At 44.9% G+C, this 19,606-nt stretch overlaps 1 protein-coding gene across 2 annotated transcripts in view; it reads right to left on the reverse strand.

The window, feature by feature from the left end:
- OSBPL6 (oxysterol binding protein like 6) overlaps window positions 1-19,606 on the reverse strand; it is a 755,438-nt gene that overhangs the window by 130,651 nt on the left and 605,181 nt on the right. For both annotated transcript variants that reach the window (XM_078681507.1, XM_078681506.1), the window contains one exon: window positions 7,774-7,852. In XM_078681507.1, the coding sequence (XP_078537633.1) occupies window positions 7,774-7,852 (79 nt within the window). The remainder of the gene's footprint in view (window positions 1-7,773; window positions 7,853-19,606) is intronic.

Genomic DNA, 19,606 nt, shown 5'->3' on the forward strand with positions numbered 1-19,606 from the left:
TGGGATCTTGACTGTGGTTGCAACTACTCTGTAGTAATTTAGTGTAATCCACTAGCCTACACCTGGAGTTTTCTCCTAGCGGCCCTCCTAATTTTTACTTTTGTTTTTCCAAATTTGTTCCTGGTGGTGGGGTGGAGGTAGCTTCAGGTTGCCCTTGCAACTCTATTCTTTTTGTGCGGTTAACCTTGTGTTGCCTTTTGCAAAATTTGCACTGGAAAAACTGGACACTTATTCATTGGCCCAGCTAAAAGATTTCTGTCAACAATTGGGAGTGTTCTTTAAGCGTGGTGCCAAGAAGGGGGAACTCCAGACCAGTTTGAGGGCTTGGGTGGAAGCGCGCAATGAGGAGGGAACGGTGGAAGAGGAGGAATTGGACAGAGGTACTGTCATTGATAGGACTGCGGAATGTCCCCCGGGGGTGGGTGAGATGTCAATCAGCCCCAAGGCAACCTCACGGGAGGGCAGCAGTGTGTCATCGAGAGGGTTGTCAGAAACCGAGTTAGCTGACAGGAGAGAGGATAGACTGTTAAGGTGGGAAATAGCAAAAATGGAGTTGGAAGAAAAGAGGGAGGGGAGGAGGTTAGAACAGGAGAAGGAAGAGCGGAGAATGGCTCATGAATTCAAACTAAAAGAGTTAGAACTCCAGGCCCTGCAACGGGGACCCTTTCCGACTCCAAATGGTGGCAGCGAAACCAGAGAACCAACCAGGGAGTCCAGACCCTACCTGCCTAAGGATATAATTGCCAGCTATAGTCAGGGGGATGACATAGCCAAGTGGCTGGCAGCCTATGAGGTCTCCTTAAGAGCCCATGGGATCCAGGAGAAGCACTGGGGGGGTGGGTTGTATAAGTACATGCCTCCTACTGGTCGGGACACCTTGCTGGCCCTGGAACCAGAGGAGCAAACCAACTACCCCACCATGAAGCTAGCATTGATCAGGAAGTTTGGATTAACCCCAGAAAAGTATCGCCAGAAGTTCAGGGGGAGCCACAAGTTAAGCACCCAGAACTGGGTGGACTTCCTTGACTATGCAAGAAAGGCATTAGAGGGCTGGGTCAAGGGCAGTGAGGTGAAGGATTATGAGGGGTTGTATGATCTATTTTTGAAAGAGCACCTCCTCGAGAAATGCTTTCCCGAGCTGCGCCAACACCTGGTGGACAGCAAGCTGACCAATCCCTGGAAGCTTGCAGAGGAGGCGGACATCTGGGCAAGTACCCGGGTGTCCTCAAAGGGGACTGGAGGGGATTCCCAAAAGGCCGGACAGGGCGCCCCTCAGAAGAAGGAGGGGGGAGATAAAAAGCTGGAGTTCCCTAAAGGTCCCCAAAACAATTTCCAGGGAAAGGGAACAGGTTTCACCCCTAAGGCAAACCCGCCCAGGAACCCTAATCCTGGCCAAAGCCAGCAGCCAAGGGTTCTCCACTGCTTCGAGTGTGGTGGTGTTGGACATTATAAGGGAGATGTCAGATGCCCAAAGAGACCACCCCCTCCCACCGGAGGAAAACCACCGGGAGTAGCTAGTGTAGCGCTCGGGGAGGAGTTGCCCTTAGATAAGGGGGGTGAGTGGGCGGGTGTCACCTTAGTGTCCCTGGGGGAACGGGAGATGGTTCCTAAGATCCAGGTGCCCCCAAATACTGTTTAGTATGGGCAATGGATCACCATCAATGGCCAGAGAGGGGAGGCTCTGAGAGATACTGGAGCCAGTATGACTATGGTGAGAAGTCAACTGGTGTCTCCAGAGCAGGTGGTTCCCAATGTACTCCACCCCGCCGCGATGGCTGACGGCAGAATGGGCCACTATCCCGTGGCTGAGGTTCCCTTTGAGTGGGAAGGGGTTGCAGGTTCACTTTGAGTTGCCGTAAGCCCTGCCGTGCCAGTTGATTGTCTGCTGGGGAATGATATGGAGCACAACGCTTGGAGAGAGGTGGAATACCGGACGCACTCTGCGATGCTGGGTACACCTGACTGGGCCTGTGTGAGCACAAGGTCTGCGACTGCCCGGAGAGGGAGTTCGCCTGGGTTGGAGCCTGGAACAAAGGCCCAACCCGCTGCCAAAAAGGGACAGACCCGAAGACAGGAAGAGCCTGCTTCGGCTTCCACACCCCATGTGACAGATCGGCCACCTGCGGTGGTGGACCAGGTGTCCGTGGAGGGGGAAGTAGTCTCTCTGGAGGACCTACCCATCCCTGCTGAGTGGCATGTGGAGGGGGGGCCTACTAGAGAGGAATTCTGTAAGGGGCAGAGGGAGTGCCCTACCCTGGAGAGACTGAGGCGACAGGCTGAAGCCCAGGCAGCAGGTGATGTTACGGGACACTACCATATTTACTGGGAGACTCCTCTACAATGAACCCAAGGTACCCTTACCTGGTTCATCAAGGGCCTTGGTAGTCCCGCAACAATACCGAGCCTTTCTGCTGGAATTGGCTCATGCTATACCCTTGGCAGGACACTTAGGTCAGGACAAGACCTTTGCTCGGCTTGTCCTCCACTTTTACTGGCCTCAGATGAAAGTGGCGTCTAACACCTACTGTAGGACGTGTGTCACCTGCCAAGCCAGTGGGAAAACAGGGGTGAAGCTGAAAGCTCCCCTGGAACCACTTCCTGTCGTTAGCACCCCCTTTGAAAGGGTGGGCATCGACATTGTAGGGCCATTGGATCCACCAACAACAGCTGGTCACAGGTTCATCCTGGTTCTGGTGGATCATGCCACACGGTACCCAGAGGCAATCCCTCTGAGGACTGTCACTGCACCTGTGGTGGCTAGGGCCCTGATGGGGATCTTTACCCGAGTGGGTTTTCCCAAGGAAGTTGTGTCCGACAGGGGGACCAACTTTATGTCAGCGTACATGCGGGCAATGTGGAAGGAGTGTGGAGTGACCTACCGGTTCACCACTCCATACCACCCCCAGTCCAATGGACTGGTAGAGAGGTTCAATAAGACCCTGAAGGGCATGATAAGAAGTCTGCCTGAGAGCCTACGGAGGAAATGGGACGTCCTCCTGCCCTGTTTGCTGTTCTCCTACCGAGAAGTGCCGCAGAAGGGAGTGGGCTTCAGCCCTTTTGAACTGTTGTACGGGCACCCTGTGCGTGGACCTCTCAGCCTGGTGAAGGATGGATGGGAAAAGTCTCTCAGAAAGCCTCCTCAGGATGTGGTGAGCTACATGCTGGCCTTCCGGAGCCAAATGGCAAAGTTGTGGAAGCAAGCTTCTGACAACTTGGAGGCCAGCCAGGCAGTAATGAAGGAATGGTACGACCACAATGCTCACCCGGTGGAGTTGGAGCCTGGCCAGAAAGTGTGGGTGATGGAACCTGGAGAGCTAAGTGCCCTTCAAGATCGTTGGGCTGGCCCCTTTGAGGTGTTGGAAAAGAAGGGTAAGGCCACCTATGTGGTGGATCTTAAGACCCCTCGACAGCCCCTACGGGTGCTGCATGCCAATCGCCTCAAACCCCACCATGAGAGGCCAGAGGTCATCCTGATGATGGTGACTGATGGTGCCGAGGAAGCAGAAAGCGAGCCTCTCCCTGATCTCTTCTCGTCTCAAGAGAAGGATGGGTCGGTGGAGGGAGTGAATCTCTCCCCATCCCTAACTCCTGAGCAGCGAGAGGATTGCCGCCAGGTATTGGAGCAGTACTCCTCGTTGTTCTCCCTTGTCCCGGGAAGAACCCACCTGTGTACCCATGATGTGGACACAGGAGACAGCCCACCAGTGAAGTCAAAGACCTACCAGCTGTCAGACAAGGTGAAGGCTAGCATCCATGAAGAAGTTGCCAAGATGCTAGAGCTAGGAGTGATAGAACCTTCCAACAGCCCTTGGTCCAGTCCGGTGGTGCTAGTGCCAAAAGCCGCTCCACCGGGCACCACGCCAGAACTGAGGTTCTGTGTGGATTACCGGGGACTGAACTCAGTTACAAAAACTGATGCCCATCCGATCCCTAGGGCGGATGAGTTAATTGACCGGCTAGGGGCTGCCCAATACCTAAGTACCTTTGACCTCACTTCAGGGTACTGGCAGATCTCCTTGACAGATGGAGCAAAGGAAAGGTCAGCCTTCTCCACGCCTGAGGGACACTTCCAATTTTGCGTGATGCCCTTTGGGATCAAAAATGCCCCTGCCACATTTCAGCGGCTGGTGAATCAGGTCCTCTCCGGAATGGAGGGTTTCTCTGCTGCTTACCTGGATGACATTGCTGTCTTCAGTAGCAGTTGGGAGGACCATTTGCAACATTTGCAAGCAGTTCTCCAGGCCCTGAAACAAGCTGGATTGACAATCAAGGCCAGCAAATGCCAGATTGGACAGGGGTCGGTTGTGTACCTTGGACACTTGGTGGGTAGGGGGACAGTGCAGCCCCTGCAGGCAAAGATTGAGGCAATCATGGCCTGGGAACCCCCCAAGACACAGACTGAGGTACGAGCTTTCCTGGGTCTCACAGGCTACTACCGTCGCTTTGTGAAGGGGTATGGCACAATTGTAGTGCCCCTCACAGAGCTCACCTCAAAGAAACAACCTCGACGGGTAGTTTGGACGGAGGCTTGTCAGCAAGCCTTTGAAAAGTTGAAGCAGGCAATGTGTGCAGCACCGGTCCTGAGGGCCCCAGACTTCTCCAAGGAGTTCATTGTCCAGACAGATGCATCAGAACATGGCATTGGGGCAGTGTTATCGCAACTGAATGAAGAGGGCCTGGATCAGCCTGTAGTCTTCCTCTCCAGGAGACTACTTCCCCGGGAACAGAAGTGGAGTGCCATTGACAGGGAAGCTTTTGCGGTGGTGTGGGCTCTGAAGAAGCTGCGGCCATACCTGTTTGGCTCGCACTTCCTGGTTCAGACTGACCACCGACCCCTTCGTTGGCTAATGCAGATGAAGGGGGAGAATCCCAAGTTGCTGAGATGGTCCATCTCCCTACAGGGAATGGACTTCCGGGTGGAACATCGGCCTGGAGTGGACCACGCCAATGCAGACGGTCTCTCCAGGTATTTCCGCCTTAGTATTGAGGACTCCCAAGGGGTTGGGTAGTTCTCCCCACTTTCAGCTGGGGGGGACGTGTGTTAGACCTGTCTGGCCTTTTGCGTAGTCCCTCCAATTTATTATTTATTTTGTCCCCTTTTTGCCCCTCATACCCTTATTCATTTTTTTTGTGTCCACTAGATTTTTCAAGGTGTTGGTCTGGGGCATAGGTACTCTTTCGCCCTTATAGTTTTTCACCTCAGGCCTAGAGGCCTTTCCTGACAGGAATTTCTTTGGAGTCACAAAATGGTGGCTACCAACTGTCAGAACTGACATACCTAGAACCTGTCCCATAGGATAGAGTAGGGCATTCCAGAACCTTCTGGTTCCATCTGGACCTCTGAGGGTCAGCCTATAAAAGGCGGAATGCTGGGCAACCATTTTGTCTTGCCAGTGAGGAACAGCTAGAGTGAAGGCTGAGGTCTGGAAGGGGTAGGGTCCTTAAGGGTGGACTGCTCTACAAGGGTTGCCCTCTGTCTGGGTTCCCCGCCCCCCATTCCTGCTGTCCTAGCCGAGTTAGTTTCGTCCTGCTGACCCTGGTCAGGGAGGTGCCCAAGATAGGTGAAGGGGTCAATCCCAGTGGACTGTGGAGCTGCGGAGATCCCTGCTGTGGGAACCAAACAAGGAGTTCTCCTGTGCACCTGTTCCTGTCCAGTATGGAGGGTTAGTGGATTACTGCTGTAACTGGAGATCTGGGGGCCCAAATGTGAGGGATTCCACCTCTAACCCCCTCTCTCCATGGTGTGAAGCAGGTTCCTGCCCTGTGTGACTCCGAGACCCCCTTACCGGTGTTTGGTCCTGCAGCGTGTGAGCAAACCTCCCCACTCGTGAGGAGAAAGAGTGGGGTGACAGGGTTATTGGGGCTGAGCCGTCTTCCCTGATTCCGCCGTGAGCGGGACCCCTGGGGCGCTGATCGCGCTTCCGTGACAGCGCTGCTTTAAGAAAGAGAAAAAGGGGACTAGATGTATAGTGCCCGGCGCCACTGCGCATATTCCAAGTTGAACTAGTGATCCATCACAGGAGGGGCCTAGGACCGAGCAGGCCGCTGCGGAGCCACTACCCGCGTCAGGCAGGCGGAGCAGACTCTGTTGGCTGGTCCGCTTACTCCCCGCGCATGCGCGATTGCGTCCTCGCGGGGGAAATCCTGTCAGCAGCCGGTGAGGAGATCTTCGGGGAGCAGCCGCCGAGCACCGGGCTTCCCGCTTAAGCGCTGGGAGCTACATCAAGGCGGGCCCCTGCTTCTCTGAGAAGAGAGGGAGCGGGGCGGCCCGGTTTCCAAAGGAGAGCGCACTTCAAGCGGAGAGGTGCGACTGGTGTGTCTTTTTTCCCTGACTCCGCGCTAACGAGGAGGAGGGACGAGGGGCCGCAACTTCGGCCGGAGGAGTCTGGGTCCTTTTGTCTTTTTCCCCCCCAGCAAACGGAGACACCGGCCGGTGGGCCCAACATAAAACAAAGTAAGGAGAGGTCGTGAGGGGGAACTTGGAGGCTTTAGCATCTCTCTTAAAGGAGCAAAGACTTCCGGTTGGCTATATTAGGATTGGGCTAGTACTGGGTAATGCCCATCTAGTTTCTTGAAAGGATCTTCTGAAACTTAACTTTGAATGTAGGATGTTCCCCGTTTTGTGATTAAATAACTATATTCCAACCCCCCCTTGCTTAGAGGAACTAAAGTGAGTGAGGCTACCCCATTCTTCTGGAGTCAAAGGTGGAGAGGGGGTAAAGGTATAAAACCCTTCAGAGGAGTCAAGTCTAGCAAAGTTTGGAGACTAATGTAATGTGCTGTTAATGCTGATTAATGACATAATTTGGCAACTTTGAACATCTTCATAATTTCATGGATAAATGTAATGTACTGAACTGTGATATCTGAAGACAAGAGAGCAGAGAATATTTTTATAAACAAGCTCGTATTTTTACACAAATTTTGGTGTAGTGTCATTTTTGCGTGTTATTGCATTGAATTACTGCTGGGTGGTCTGCAACCTTTACACATGTGCCTCTAGTGATTTTGTCTTACCCTAGGCCAGGCTACCCTAGGTGACCTGACATATTTAGGTTCCAACAGCTATTCTGTTACAAAATTGTTGAATTTGACTTTCGAACTGCCCTATGTTTCATCTCCTTGCTATAAGACTAAAGGTATTATCAGGTCTCATTGGAGAGGCGAGGATTAAATTGTGCACTGATACTATAAAAATGGAAGTGGCAGGAAGAAGTATGCTACACTTGCTAGTAATCTCTGGATACTGCTCTATATATACATTATGGACAATTTACTGTCACTCTTTGATGTTAATCGAGACATCGGTAGTCCAAAATCCTCTACTAAATGAACTTGATTGGTGGAGCTAAAAATTGTTCAATAAAGAAATCCTATGGATTACATTTTGATATTATGCGCAAAATGAAGTCAAAGACTGTATGCTTTGGTAGTGTTTTTCCTCATCTACTTGTATGCATGGCAGTATATCCTTAGATTGGGTAAACTTCAGAGTATAAATCCTAGCTGTGATTGTAAGATGCTAAGAGTACTTATATAGTGCTTACCACAAATGAACATCATAGCCACCTATTACTATCAAATCAATACACAAGCACTGATTTCTCTTCTGCAGAGCAGTACATGAAAATAAACTGAAGCACGTATAGAATGCAACTCTAGTCATGGTGATTGAAACATAGTCACATCGTTTAGGCATGGTTGGATCCAAAACAGAAATTTAAAATTTCAACATTGACAGAATTAATCACAGAAAAATCACCAGCAACTTACTTTGGAAGTGCTACATTCACTGTTCCGAATGGCAGTATTTCCATTGACTTGCCCCAGAACTTATTTTTCCATCTAATATCTAAATGTAATGATTAAAGGATTAGAAAATGCATTGTAAAAACAAAGTTATATCACACTGCATTAGTAGCATGAACTGATGATATAAGTATGCCATGTAGATATTACATATATTTTTAATTCTATTTTATATTCTATTATGAAGTATCAGCATAACACTTCTATCTAACAATTTTCATATCTGAATATCTGAAGCCCCTGACTTCATATGCGAACATAGTTAATAATTCAACTTCATTAACCTGAATTATCTCTAACAGAGCTTCAAAGTTGAATTGTATTGTTCCCTGTATTCCGCCAGCAAGTCATTCCATTCTGACTATACCTACAGAGTGCATTTATATTTGCACAGAAACAAAGCGCATTGAATGCAATTATTGGTATTTACCTGATTATGGACAGTATAATGAATCACTGATAAAATGTATTTATCCTTTTGTAAAACCGAGACAAGTCCCACTCTTATGGGAGGACAACATGAAAAAAGCTGTGAGGAAAAAAGACGCAAAAACACAACACCAGGGCTGCTGTTGATGTCCACATCAGGGGGTGTGGGCCATCTTTTCTACTTCAAACATTTGTATTCTGCCACTTCAAAAAATAGCAGAACCCTTCTTCCGGTGTACAGACCGGGCTGCCCACCCTAGAGGCGTGGCTAGCCTTCTGGGGGTGTACACCTCCTTAACGATCTAATTTCCCGCCAGCCCGGGTGCAGAGGTAGGAATGTGTCCTCCTCAGGGAGTCAGCCCTGGTGCATATCAGGGGCGGTGCAGCCCTTAAAGCTCATCGCCTGGCATTTCTTCACCTCTAGCGTGGAGATACCTCTTCGGGGGCGATTCCGGCACTTTACAAATTCTATCATTCATTCATTTATTCACTAGCCTTCCTAAGAGTGATCATACTGACTGGCAGGAGGTCAGAATCCTGTCTTGGCCCGGGCATGCCAGCCAGAGCACAGAGAAGCTGGGGCAACCAGGTGGGTAACCTCTAAGGAAGGCAACTGGGTGCCTGTCACATCATCCTCAACACAAGGTTTGTGTTAGGAGTAAGAAGGCACGTTGTTTGATACCAAACATTACATATTTAGGTGGTATCATGAGGGAGCTGCCAACCGCTGGTTCGACGGGGTGCCAGCCCATGTTATCCTATAGGCCGTCTATCACTTATAGTGTCCTTCAATGGTAAAAGGAACTATAAGGTTATAAGGTCATATAAGCTTCCACTTAAGTGGCCACACCTTTGCTATAATGCACCCTACCTCTTGGGCTTTACAATGCCTTTCTTTGGGGTGACTGGCATATATTAATTATAGTGCATCGACTTTGCCACACATGGCGAGGGTGAAGTTGAGTTCCAGAAGTTTGTACTGCTCCTGCAGTTTGCAATGGCAGGCCTTCTGTCAGTAGTTTATTTGGGCCACTTAGGGTGGCACAAACAGTGCTGCAAGCCCTGGGGACCCCATTACCACCCATGCCCTGGGTACCACTGGTATCATATTCTAGGAACTTATAAGGAGGGAGAAGTCATTGCCAATTGGGTTTGCCAATTACACAATAGTTTTATGGAGAGAGTCATAACCATCAGCATTGGAGAACAAAGGAGTGGGGAGGGATGTGACTATACAAAAAGTGCTCTTTCCTGCAGTGGTTGGTTTCCAGATAATAGAACCAAACAAAAGATGGTTTAATTTCAGAGTTCAGTAATCTTGGATACAAACGGGGGTCTTATGTGATAGTAAGACAAACAATTGCCTTCTAAACAAAATGCTATGGATGCTACAATGAGTATGGATTAGAAAACAGGAAGTTTGCATAGATGTGAATGTAAATTCAAACATAAGCACTACATTTCTATTTGTGATTTTTAATTGTAGAGGCAGTGTCATGGGTTTTTACTGTAAACCCATATTAACGGATGGCATAGACTTAACTATGGTCAGGAACCACGACAACCTTGTATCAAACTACCATCTTCTTCCAACTGAGGCTGAAATATAAGACAGTAAAATAATCATTAGAAATATGATTATTACAGTAGATAGCCACAGTGAACGTGGCATGTAATTCCCACCAAAACTCCACCAAAACCGATCTCTTATGATTGCTGTGGTATTCTGGACAATGGTATGGTATGGTCCCCGATGCCAGAAATGTCCTAGCGGATTGTTTATCCAGGTTGCCCATAAAAGAAGACCAAGATTCGAGTATTATTTATGATGGTTTAGAAAAAGTTGTATCCATATGTCTAGTATCTAGTGGGTGTATTAAACAAGATAAATGGTTTGAAGCATGTTACCAAGATAAAGTATTTCAAGAAGTCATTGAACATAATAAGTCGGGTTGGCCAGGAAAGAAGGATTTAAATAAGGATTTGTTACCTTACTTGTATGTTGCTAATGAATTGTCTGTTTTGAATAATTTGTTGTTTTACGGTGAACAATTGGTTGTACCCCAAAGCATGAGACAGGTAATTTTAGATATGGCTCATGTAGGTCACCCTGGCATGAGCAGTATGAAAAGAAGAATTTGCAGTGAGTTTTTGTGTCCAGTCATTGACAAATGCATTGAAGCCAAAGTTAGACCATGTGTGGACTGGGCAGTCAGCGACAAATGTCAAAAGGAAGTCACTTATGATAAAGCTCCTGTGTCTAGACCCAGTAGAGTGTGGGAAAGAATTTCCTTGGATATTGCAGGTCCCATGTGGTTTTCGAGTACCAAAGTATTTGCCATAGTTCTGATTGATCAATTATCTCAATGGCCGGCCGGAGGTCAAGTTAGTACATCAAGTAGACTTTCGCACTGTGATCCAGTTCCTCAGGAAGTATTTGAGAGGGAAGGTTTTCCCAATTGTTTGCTCACAGACAACGGGGTGCAATTGAGGTCTTAGGAAATGAAAGAGTTTTTAGACAAACATGGAATCAGTCACATACGCACTTCGGTGTACTATCCACAAAGTAATGGCATTGTGGAAAGGTGGATAAGAGTATTGAAAGCTGGCTTACAGTTGGCAATATCCAATGGAAAAAGATGTTATCAAGCTCTAAAGGACTTGTTGTGGTGTTACAGGGTTACACCCAGGTCGGTGGGAGATGTGTCTCCATTTGAGAAAATTAGAGGTAGAAAAGCAGTTTGCAAATAAATCAGATGTGGATGATAGAAATGAAGTCTGAGATGGGCAAAGGTTTGGAAAAGGAAAAAGTTGGTCATAATTGGAGATTGGATGACAAAGTGGTGGCGAAGGGTGGACACTTTGGTCAGGTACCACTGTTCAAGGTTGTGATTGGGTCCGTATAAGGAAGGAAGAATGGTTAAATCTGGTGAGTCCAAGTTTCCTCACCAATGAAGGTTGTCAGAGTGGGATATCAGTTGGTGGAATTATCTGATGGAAACGTCTGGAGCATGAGTAAGGTTGCCAGGGTACCAATGTGGTTGTGGCCTAAAGGAGCCAATGACAAAAGTAAACATATGGTGTCTAGCTATGTAAGTGATGGACACCGGGGTGGGGATGTTTTGATTGGCTTCCGGGATAGTCGCTTGAAAACCAAAACTGTGTGGAGCAAAGATTATGTGATGTCATGCTAGTGTTTTCCTTCTCTGTACAGCATGACATTTTGTGCTATATATTTTTATGGCATGACTATCTCATGCATTGGAAACTATTTGTTTTGTTTGTAGGTGCTTGAGTAAATCAAATGATTATTATTATTTACGAAGGGGGTGTGTGGTATCTTGGCCAATGGCGTTGTATGAAATCTGGTTGTCAGCAGGAAATCCAGATTCCATATGATGACAGTTGGCCCAGGCTTTCATCGTGGACAGTCATCTTTTAAAGAAGAAGAATAAACCTACCTTGAAAACTACACTTAGTGTTTTGTGGTGACTCGAGTAGGAATCTTACAATTGCCCAACAAAAAGGAACAGCAATTTGATTCATGAAATAAAACTGGACAGATTTAAAGGCAAACTGTGGAACTACACCATGTCACTCGGATACACCCTTGACACTGACCAAACTGACCCTTAAGGAACACATCATCAGCAAAACCAAGATGGGTTGGTACCAGCACACTGTATTACATAGTGTCAATCCACTCCTATCAAAAAGCAAATTTAGAAATGGCGCTCAAAGCATCATGCTCATGCAACTAGATGGTGTCAATACCATATGGCCACCTGACTCTTCACTTGCACTCTGTGAAGGGCATTCTAAACCCAACAGCAAACATTTTCAAAGTCTGTAGGAAATATGACCACATCACTCCTACGCTAATGGAACGCCAGGGGCTCCTATTGGTGGGCCATAACACCTTCAAGGCAATCTGCATCCTGTAAAAAGCTATTATGACTAGCACTCTCTCTATATGGTTAATAAGCCCACAGTCTCTGGTCGCTCTCAGCACACGTGCATCCATGATGCCGTCCGACTGAATACTAAGAAGTGAGTAAAAGAAAACCACTAGGCAACAGAGTCTTTCTCCAGCTATGCACCCAAAATCTGTGATGCCATCTCAGACAGGACTGTCTTACCACTCTTCAATTGAGATATTAGGTGAGACACATATCATTCAACAGCATGAAATCAACACACAGTTAAAGTCCACCTCCTCTCTCAGAATATGGCACCCTGCCTAGATTGTATTTGTGCCTTCAAGTCTGAAGAAATTTTGCTTCCGTTCAGATAGGTTTCTGTTTTACAAGACCACATACACAAATAAAAGCACACAGCTGCAGAAAATACAGATACAACGTAAGAAGATATAATTAAATGGCCTAACTCACTCTCACTATTGAATATTACTTATCCTTTTGGTGAGACTGAAATCAACAAACTGTAATTTTACAAATAGTGAGTTGAAGGCCCATTATATTTACAGCAACTGGGGTTGATCCTAACAATTTTGTACACCATCCAGTCATATTTTGCTGTTCCTCTATTAGCATAGTTTGTTACATATGTAACATTATGGAACTTATTAATGCCAGCCACTGTTATTAGATCTCGTCTGTAACAGTGCACGCCCTGCATGCGCTCTTGCTTGCGAGAGGTATTCTATACAACATGGGGCTCACAACCCGCCCATTGGTTACCATTCTTTGGCTTCATTGTCACTTTTATGTGCTGCTTTCTAATAGGCCAGCATGTGCTGACGTCACTTTCTCTTCTTTTGGCTGAAACATGGACCAACTACTGATTACTTTAGCTTGATTGCTGTCCTTCTGCTGATCCCCCTGTTATTGAGGTGCTACTTTAATTTGTTTTTATTCCCCTGTCATCCTTGACTGTGTTGCTTTTTCCCTCCCACCCTCGTTGTTCATATTTTTGAGAAAGATTGCGCAGGCAATACAACTGACCGATTTTGAAAGTAAATTCCCATTCTTAAGGTACTAAACCTGAATTTGCAATCCTGGTGGTCTGATACATGGACCTCACGCAACATCTGAAGGAATCGGTGTGTCGAGACAAATAAATCAACAGTAAAGGACCTTTGGTAATGTAGTTTATACCCACTGCAAATGCAAATGAATTTGTGTAAAAAGACAGGACCACTCAAATCAAGAAAATTATGGTGATAATTTGTATAACTAATGTTTATTATTCACAATTTACTTTGAAATTTAATTTGATTTAACTTAGGCATTGAATATTATAGCCCTAAATATTAACAATAAGATTGGAAAGTGAAAGTCTGTTTTCCACTGTTGTTGACCCGTCCTGTGTGATGCTGTATTTATTCTCATTTGCTGGGAAACTATGGTCATGTGACCAAGACCGAAGTAGGTCGAAACGCATTACTGTTTTCATGGTGCCGAATAAGAAAACACCTTGTCTAAATAGCCCTGTAGGTGTGGCTGGATTTCTTCCATGCTTGAGAAGAGACAAACTGTGCATTGACTGGCGGTCGCAGGTAGGTGCTGGAGCATATATATCTATGATCAAGGTTTAATACCGAAACGCGTCGTTTTACTCTTGCCTCATAAATTACTTGCAAGCATCTGGAGTGTTTGAGTGGTTCCTGTGAGTAGCGGGGACTTTCTGAGTGAATGTATATATATATATATATATATTACCTACTGGCGGTCGCCAGTAGGTAGTTATAGTTAGGATTGTTTTCAATAGGGAAATCGCAACATTCTATTGGGAATAACTTTGGCGCCGGTTGAGGAATCTGCCTGAAATTTTCCTCAACTTTGCCTCGCGGCGCTCCGGTCCTTCCCATAAAGTTTGGGGGGGATTCGTCAAGCGGGGGCCGAGATAAAAGGGGGGGTCCCAAAACGTGTTTTCCCCATGTTAATTTCTATAGGGCGGTCGGACTCACTTTTAGCTCGAACGGCTGAATGGATTTTCACCAAACTTGGGAAAATTGTAGGGACTGGTAGCCCGATGTGCCTTTGCTATGTCTCAAGATATGTGCTCCAGAGGGTTTTGAGTAATTTATGTTCAAAAAAATATATATATCTATAAGCGCGCCCCGGTACGCGCACCGGGGAGCGCACCGGGCGCGCAACGCGACTTGCGCACGGAAAGCTGATTGGTTCACGGGTGTCTGTCAACATTCCAAACAGACCGGAGCGGCCGCCATCTTGTGTCTCGGTAGGATCGAGACACAAGAGGTGGCAAAAACAAAGGGGGAAATAACCAAAAGGGGGCAGGGTAGACCCCCCCTGACCCCCTAGGTTTGATGTGGGGGTCATAAAAGGGCCCCGCCGCATAAAAAAAAAAAGAATTTCAATTTTCACGAGGGGAACGCCCGGTACGCGCCCCGGTGCGCGTACCGGGGAGCGTACCCTGGAGAAAAAATAATGACAGACTTCTTTACAAATGTAGCATTTTTTAATACATTGGAGGGAGTTCTTTTTCATTTTTTTAAGAACACAGCTCTTTGATGAGAATTGGAGGTAGCTCTGAAAAGAACTTTTGTTTTTCTTCTTTTTTTTATCAAAAACAAAAACAGGGAACTGGAAACAGCTCAACAGGAGCCAAAAAAAAAAAATTAGGCCTGGGGATTGCAGCGGTGGTTCTCGAGAGCTCGAACCATGAGTGTGACACTTTGCTCCCCATAGCAAAGAAGATGGTCACATTTTCGGCATTTTAATATAGCCTGATTAAAAGCAGGCTGAATATTTGGTATCATCTCCTGCTCACGCCGACGCACAGAAGGTGTTGCTCCACCGGTAGAAGTAGAGACACCATCCCTGGGAGCCTCTCGTGCCAGAGCCCTGACACTCTCCCCTGCATAGTTCTGGGGATGTTTCCTTGACACGTGGCGTATCATCGTCCAGTTCCCGAAGCTGTATTTTTTCTGGGATTTCCTCTCGATAAGATGGTGTGGCATATTTGACACTCCACCTTTGGAGCATTTACCTTCTTCTCCCCCTCTGGAATTTTGAAAAATTTCCAAATGAAATGTTCCTTCACAGTTCGTTCAGGAACCTCCTCATCAATGAAATCCTCAGTCTCATCACTGCTGCTGGATGCTTTTGCAGCCATGATAATAGAAGTAAATATGACACAGGTGCCAAAAGCAGGTCTTGCACTCACAAAAGTGAAACAAGAAGTGAAGGAAATGGGTGGGGATTTCAGTCTTTGTAAAAGAAAAGTTAGGAACCAATGAAAAGTGTTATTTTCAAGTCACATGATCCGGGCTTTCATCATTTGGAAACCAAAACTGATCTGCACCAATGAAAAGTGTTATTTTCAGATCACATGACCCGACGCGCTTATGCTACGCGCCCCGGGGCGCGCCCGTAGTTGCGCCCCGGGGCGCGCAGCGTAAGCGCGTCAGGACGTTGCGCGATCGTATGCACTCGCGTGCTTCCGGGTGCGCTTACGCAGTGCGTCATATGACGCATCACGCGGTTACGCAAAACGTCACGATGTTGTTTTCGTTCGCGGGAATAGCGCTAACGGGACGCTCCCCGGTACACGCCCCGGGGCGCGCCGTAACATTGCGCTTACCCGTTCGTTCACCGGTACGCGCCCCGGGAGCGCCCCAGGGCAAAAAAAATAAAAATTACGTAATTATACAATATAAAATTCGTTATAAAACATATTATTTTTCATACCTATAGAGATTTGCTATTAAAAAACCATTGAAATTTACTGAAAAAACCATAGGTTTCACACCAGTTATAGTTAGGAATTAGCATTTAAAAAACCTATTAAATTCACTGAAAAAACCATAGGTTTCACACCAGTTATAGTTAGCTGGAAATTTTACTCGCATAACCTTGTCATGAGTGATGTAATATGTGACGTCATCAGCAGTGCATTGCACGCGCAAGTTATAGTGAGTCCAACTAACTATAACGTGGGAATTTCAATGGTTTTATGCGAGTAAAATTTCCAGCTAACTATAACTGATGTGAAACCTATGGTTTTTTCAGTGAATATATATATATGTATATATATGTATATATATATATATATATATATATATATATATATATATATATATATATATATATATATATATATATATATATATATATATATATATATATATATATATATATATATATATATATATATATATATATTACCTACTGACAGTCGCCAGTAGGTATATATAGTTAGGATTTTTTTTAATAGGGATTTCTGAAAATTCTATGTTGAATAACTTTGGCGTTGATGGACGGAATTGGCTGAACTTTTCAGGAAAATGGCACATTTAGTTTCTGAGCGTCCCCTGAAAGTTTGGGGGGGGGTTACGTCAAGCGGGGGCCGAGAAAAAAGGGGGGTCCCAAAACGTGTTTTTAACATTGAGTTTTCCATAGGGCGGTTGGACTCACTTTTAGCCCTAACGGCTGAATGGATTTCCACAAAACTTGGCAAAATTGTAGGGACTGGTAGCCCGATGTGCCTTTGCTATGTCTCAAGATATATGCTCCAGTGGTTTTTACGAAAATTAACTTTGAAAAATATATATTGGGCTACATTGGGCTATATATATGTTAGAGCCCAAATGTAGCCCAATGTAGCCCAAAGATGGCCACCAGAGACAAGAAAAACCAAATGTAGCCCAAATATCAGCCAGATGTAGCCCAACTATAGCCCAATGACAGAATGTCCCAGAGTGTTCTAAAGAACAACTAGAACGCTAACAGTCTTACTTATGACAAAAGTATGGCACACCTGAAGTCATCTTGATTGGAATAAAGTGGTAACACTTAATACATTTAATTTGAAAAGGAACAAAATGAGGGGTTTCATTTTGCCATAGAAATGTTATATATATATATATATATATATATATATATATATATATATATATATATATATATATATATATATATATATATATATATATATATATATCTATTAACTACTGCCGGTCGCCAGTAGGTATATATAGTTAGGATTTTTTGGAATAGGGATTTCTGAAAATTCTATGTTGAATAACTTTGGCGTTGATGGACTGAATTGGCTGAAATTTTCAGGAAAATGGCACATTTTGTTTCTGAGCGTCCCCTGAAAGTTTGGGGGGGGGGTTTCGTCAAGCGGGGGCCGAGAAAAAAGGGGGGTCCCAAAACGTGTTTTTAACATTGAGTTTTCCATAGGGCGGTTGGACTCACTTTTAGCTCGAACGGCTGGATGGATTTCTATGAAACTTGGCAAAATTGTAGAGACTGTTTGCCCGATGTGCCTTTGCTAGGTCTCAAGATATGTGCTCCAGTGGATTTTGAGAAATTAACGTTCAAAAAAATATATATATCTGTGACAGCGTCCCGGTTGTTGTGTTGTGTGGGTGATGTAAGTACCAACATGTAGGTACCAATGAAGAGTCTAAAATTCAATGTACACCGTCTCCTCTGTAGATATTTTGTATGTTCTAATATGGGTTATTTAAATGTAAATGTGTGGAAAAGCACTTCATGCTTTAAAGCAATTGTATTTTTGAACTGATTGTTCTTTCCTCCTATCCTCCTCTTTGTTTTTTTCCCCCACACTCTTCTTCAGCATGATAGTTGATAAATTTGTTCCCTCCAAAAATTTATATACATAAAAAAATTATATTAAATACATATAAAATATATTTTTCCTTTAAAAGAAGAATACATTTTACAGCTTTTGATATTTGCTATTAAAAAACCATTGAAATTCACTGAAAAAACCATAGGTTATAGACCATATATAGTTAGGAATTAGCATTTACAAAACCTTGAAAATTCACTGAAAAAACCATAGGTTATAGACCATATATAGTTAGGAATTAGCATTTACAAAACCTTATTTTACTCACACAAAACCATTGAAATTCGCATATATAGTTAGTTGCACTAACTATATATCGCGCACCCGCAATCCACTGCTGATCATGTCACATATTACATCATTCATGACATGGTCAGTGACATCACTGATGACATCACTGATGACATCTCAAATGACATCACTGATGACATCACTGATGACAACATCCAGTGACTGTATGTTTCTGTAAAGTTAAAATATGTCTTACATATTGAAGAATGAGTGGATGTATAAGTGTCTGGATGAAGGATTTAGTAGGTGCATGACTGACTGTATTAGTGAGTGATTAAATGTGTCTCACTGAGTGCATGGGTTAGTGACTAAACTGTCTTAATTTGTGCATCATTATGTCTGTTGTTCTGTAAACTGCTGCATGTGTTGATCAGTAGCTATATGAGTAACTATATGGGTTATTGATTGGTTGCCCAAGTATTTGTATGGGAGACTGAGTGTGTGTGTGGGTGGCTGGGAGGTGTATGACTCTGTGCATAGATGTGTGAGCAGTTGATTCACTAGATGTATGGGTTCAAAAGTGCATGTGGAAACAGCTGTATGGGCGGTTGACTGTGTGCATGAGTGTATTGGTGAGTGAATGGATATCTCAGTGCTACATGTCAAAGTAAGTACATATGTAAAACACAGTACATGTGAGAGTTGACATATATAAATAACTGTGCATAAGAGCCAGTGAATGTGTGAGTGGCTGTATGGATCATTGTGAACTTGTATCAGGGATTGTATAAGAGAGTACATATGTGTTAGTATATGTTTGAATAAGTAAGGTGTGTATAACTGTATAGTTGAGGAAATGGAGGTGTGATTGATTCTTTGCATGACTGACTAGGTGTGTGAGTAACTCCATGGATGAGTGACAGTCTGTGAGTGTCTGTTTACACTGAGTGTATCTAAGGTTATATTAGAGTCTCAAGAGGTTCATCGTATTATCACATGAATGATGTCATCAGTGATGTGATCAGTAATGTCAAATGAGATGTCATCAGTGATGTCATCAGTGATGTCATTTGAGATGTCATCAGTGATGTCATCAGTGATGTCATCCGTGATGGCATTTGAGATGTCATCAGTGATGTCATTTGAGATGTCATCAGTGATGTCATCAGTGATGTCATTTGAGATGTCATCAGTGTGATGTCATTTGAGATGTCATCAGTGATGTCATCAGTGATGTCACTGACCATGTCATGAATGATGTAATATGTGACATGATCAGCAGTGGATTGCGGGTGCGCGATATATAGTTAGTGCAACTAACTATATATGCGAATTTCAATGGTTTTGTGTGAGTAAAATAAGGTTTTGTAAATGCTAATTCCTAACTATATATGGTCTATAACCTATGGTTTTTTTCAGTGAATATATATATATATATTCCTCTGAGAACGATTGTTTCCACAAATACCGAACAGACTCCCGCACGCTCAGGATAGCTGAATTAAAGTTTTATTTCTGACCACGCATAACCAGGTAATGGGTTTTGACCGCG

The sequence above is a fragment of the Lissotriton helveticus genome, chromosome 3_1 (assembly GCF_964261635.1).
Source record: "Lissotriton helveticus chromosome 3_1, aLisHel1.1, whole genome shotgun sequence".
Lineage (NCBI taxonomy): Eukaryota > Metazoa > Chordata > Amphibia > Caudata > Salamandridae > Lissotriton > Lissotriton helveticus.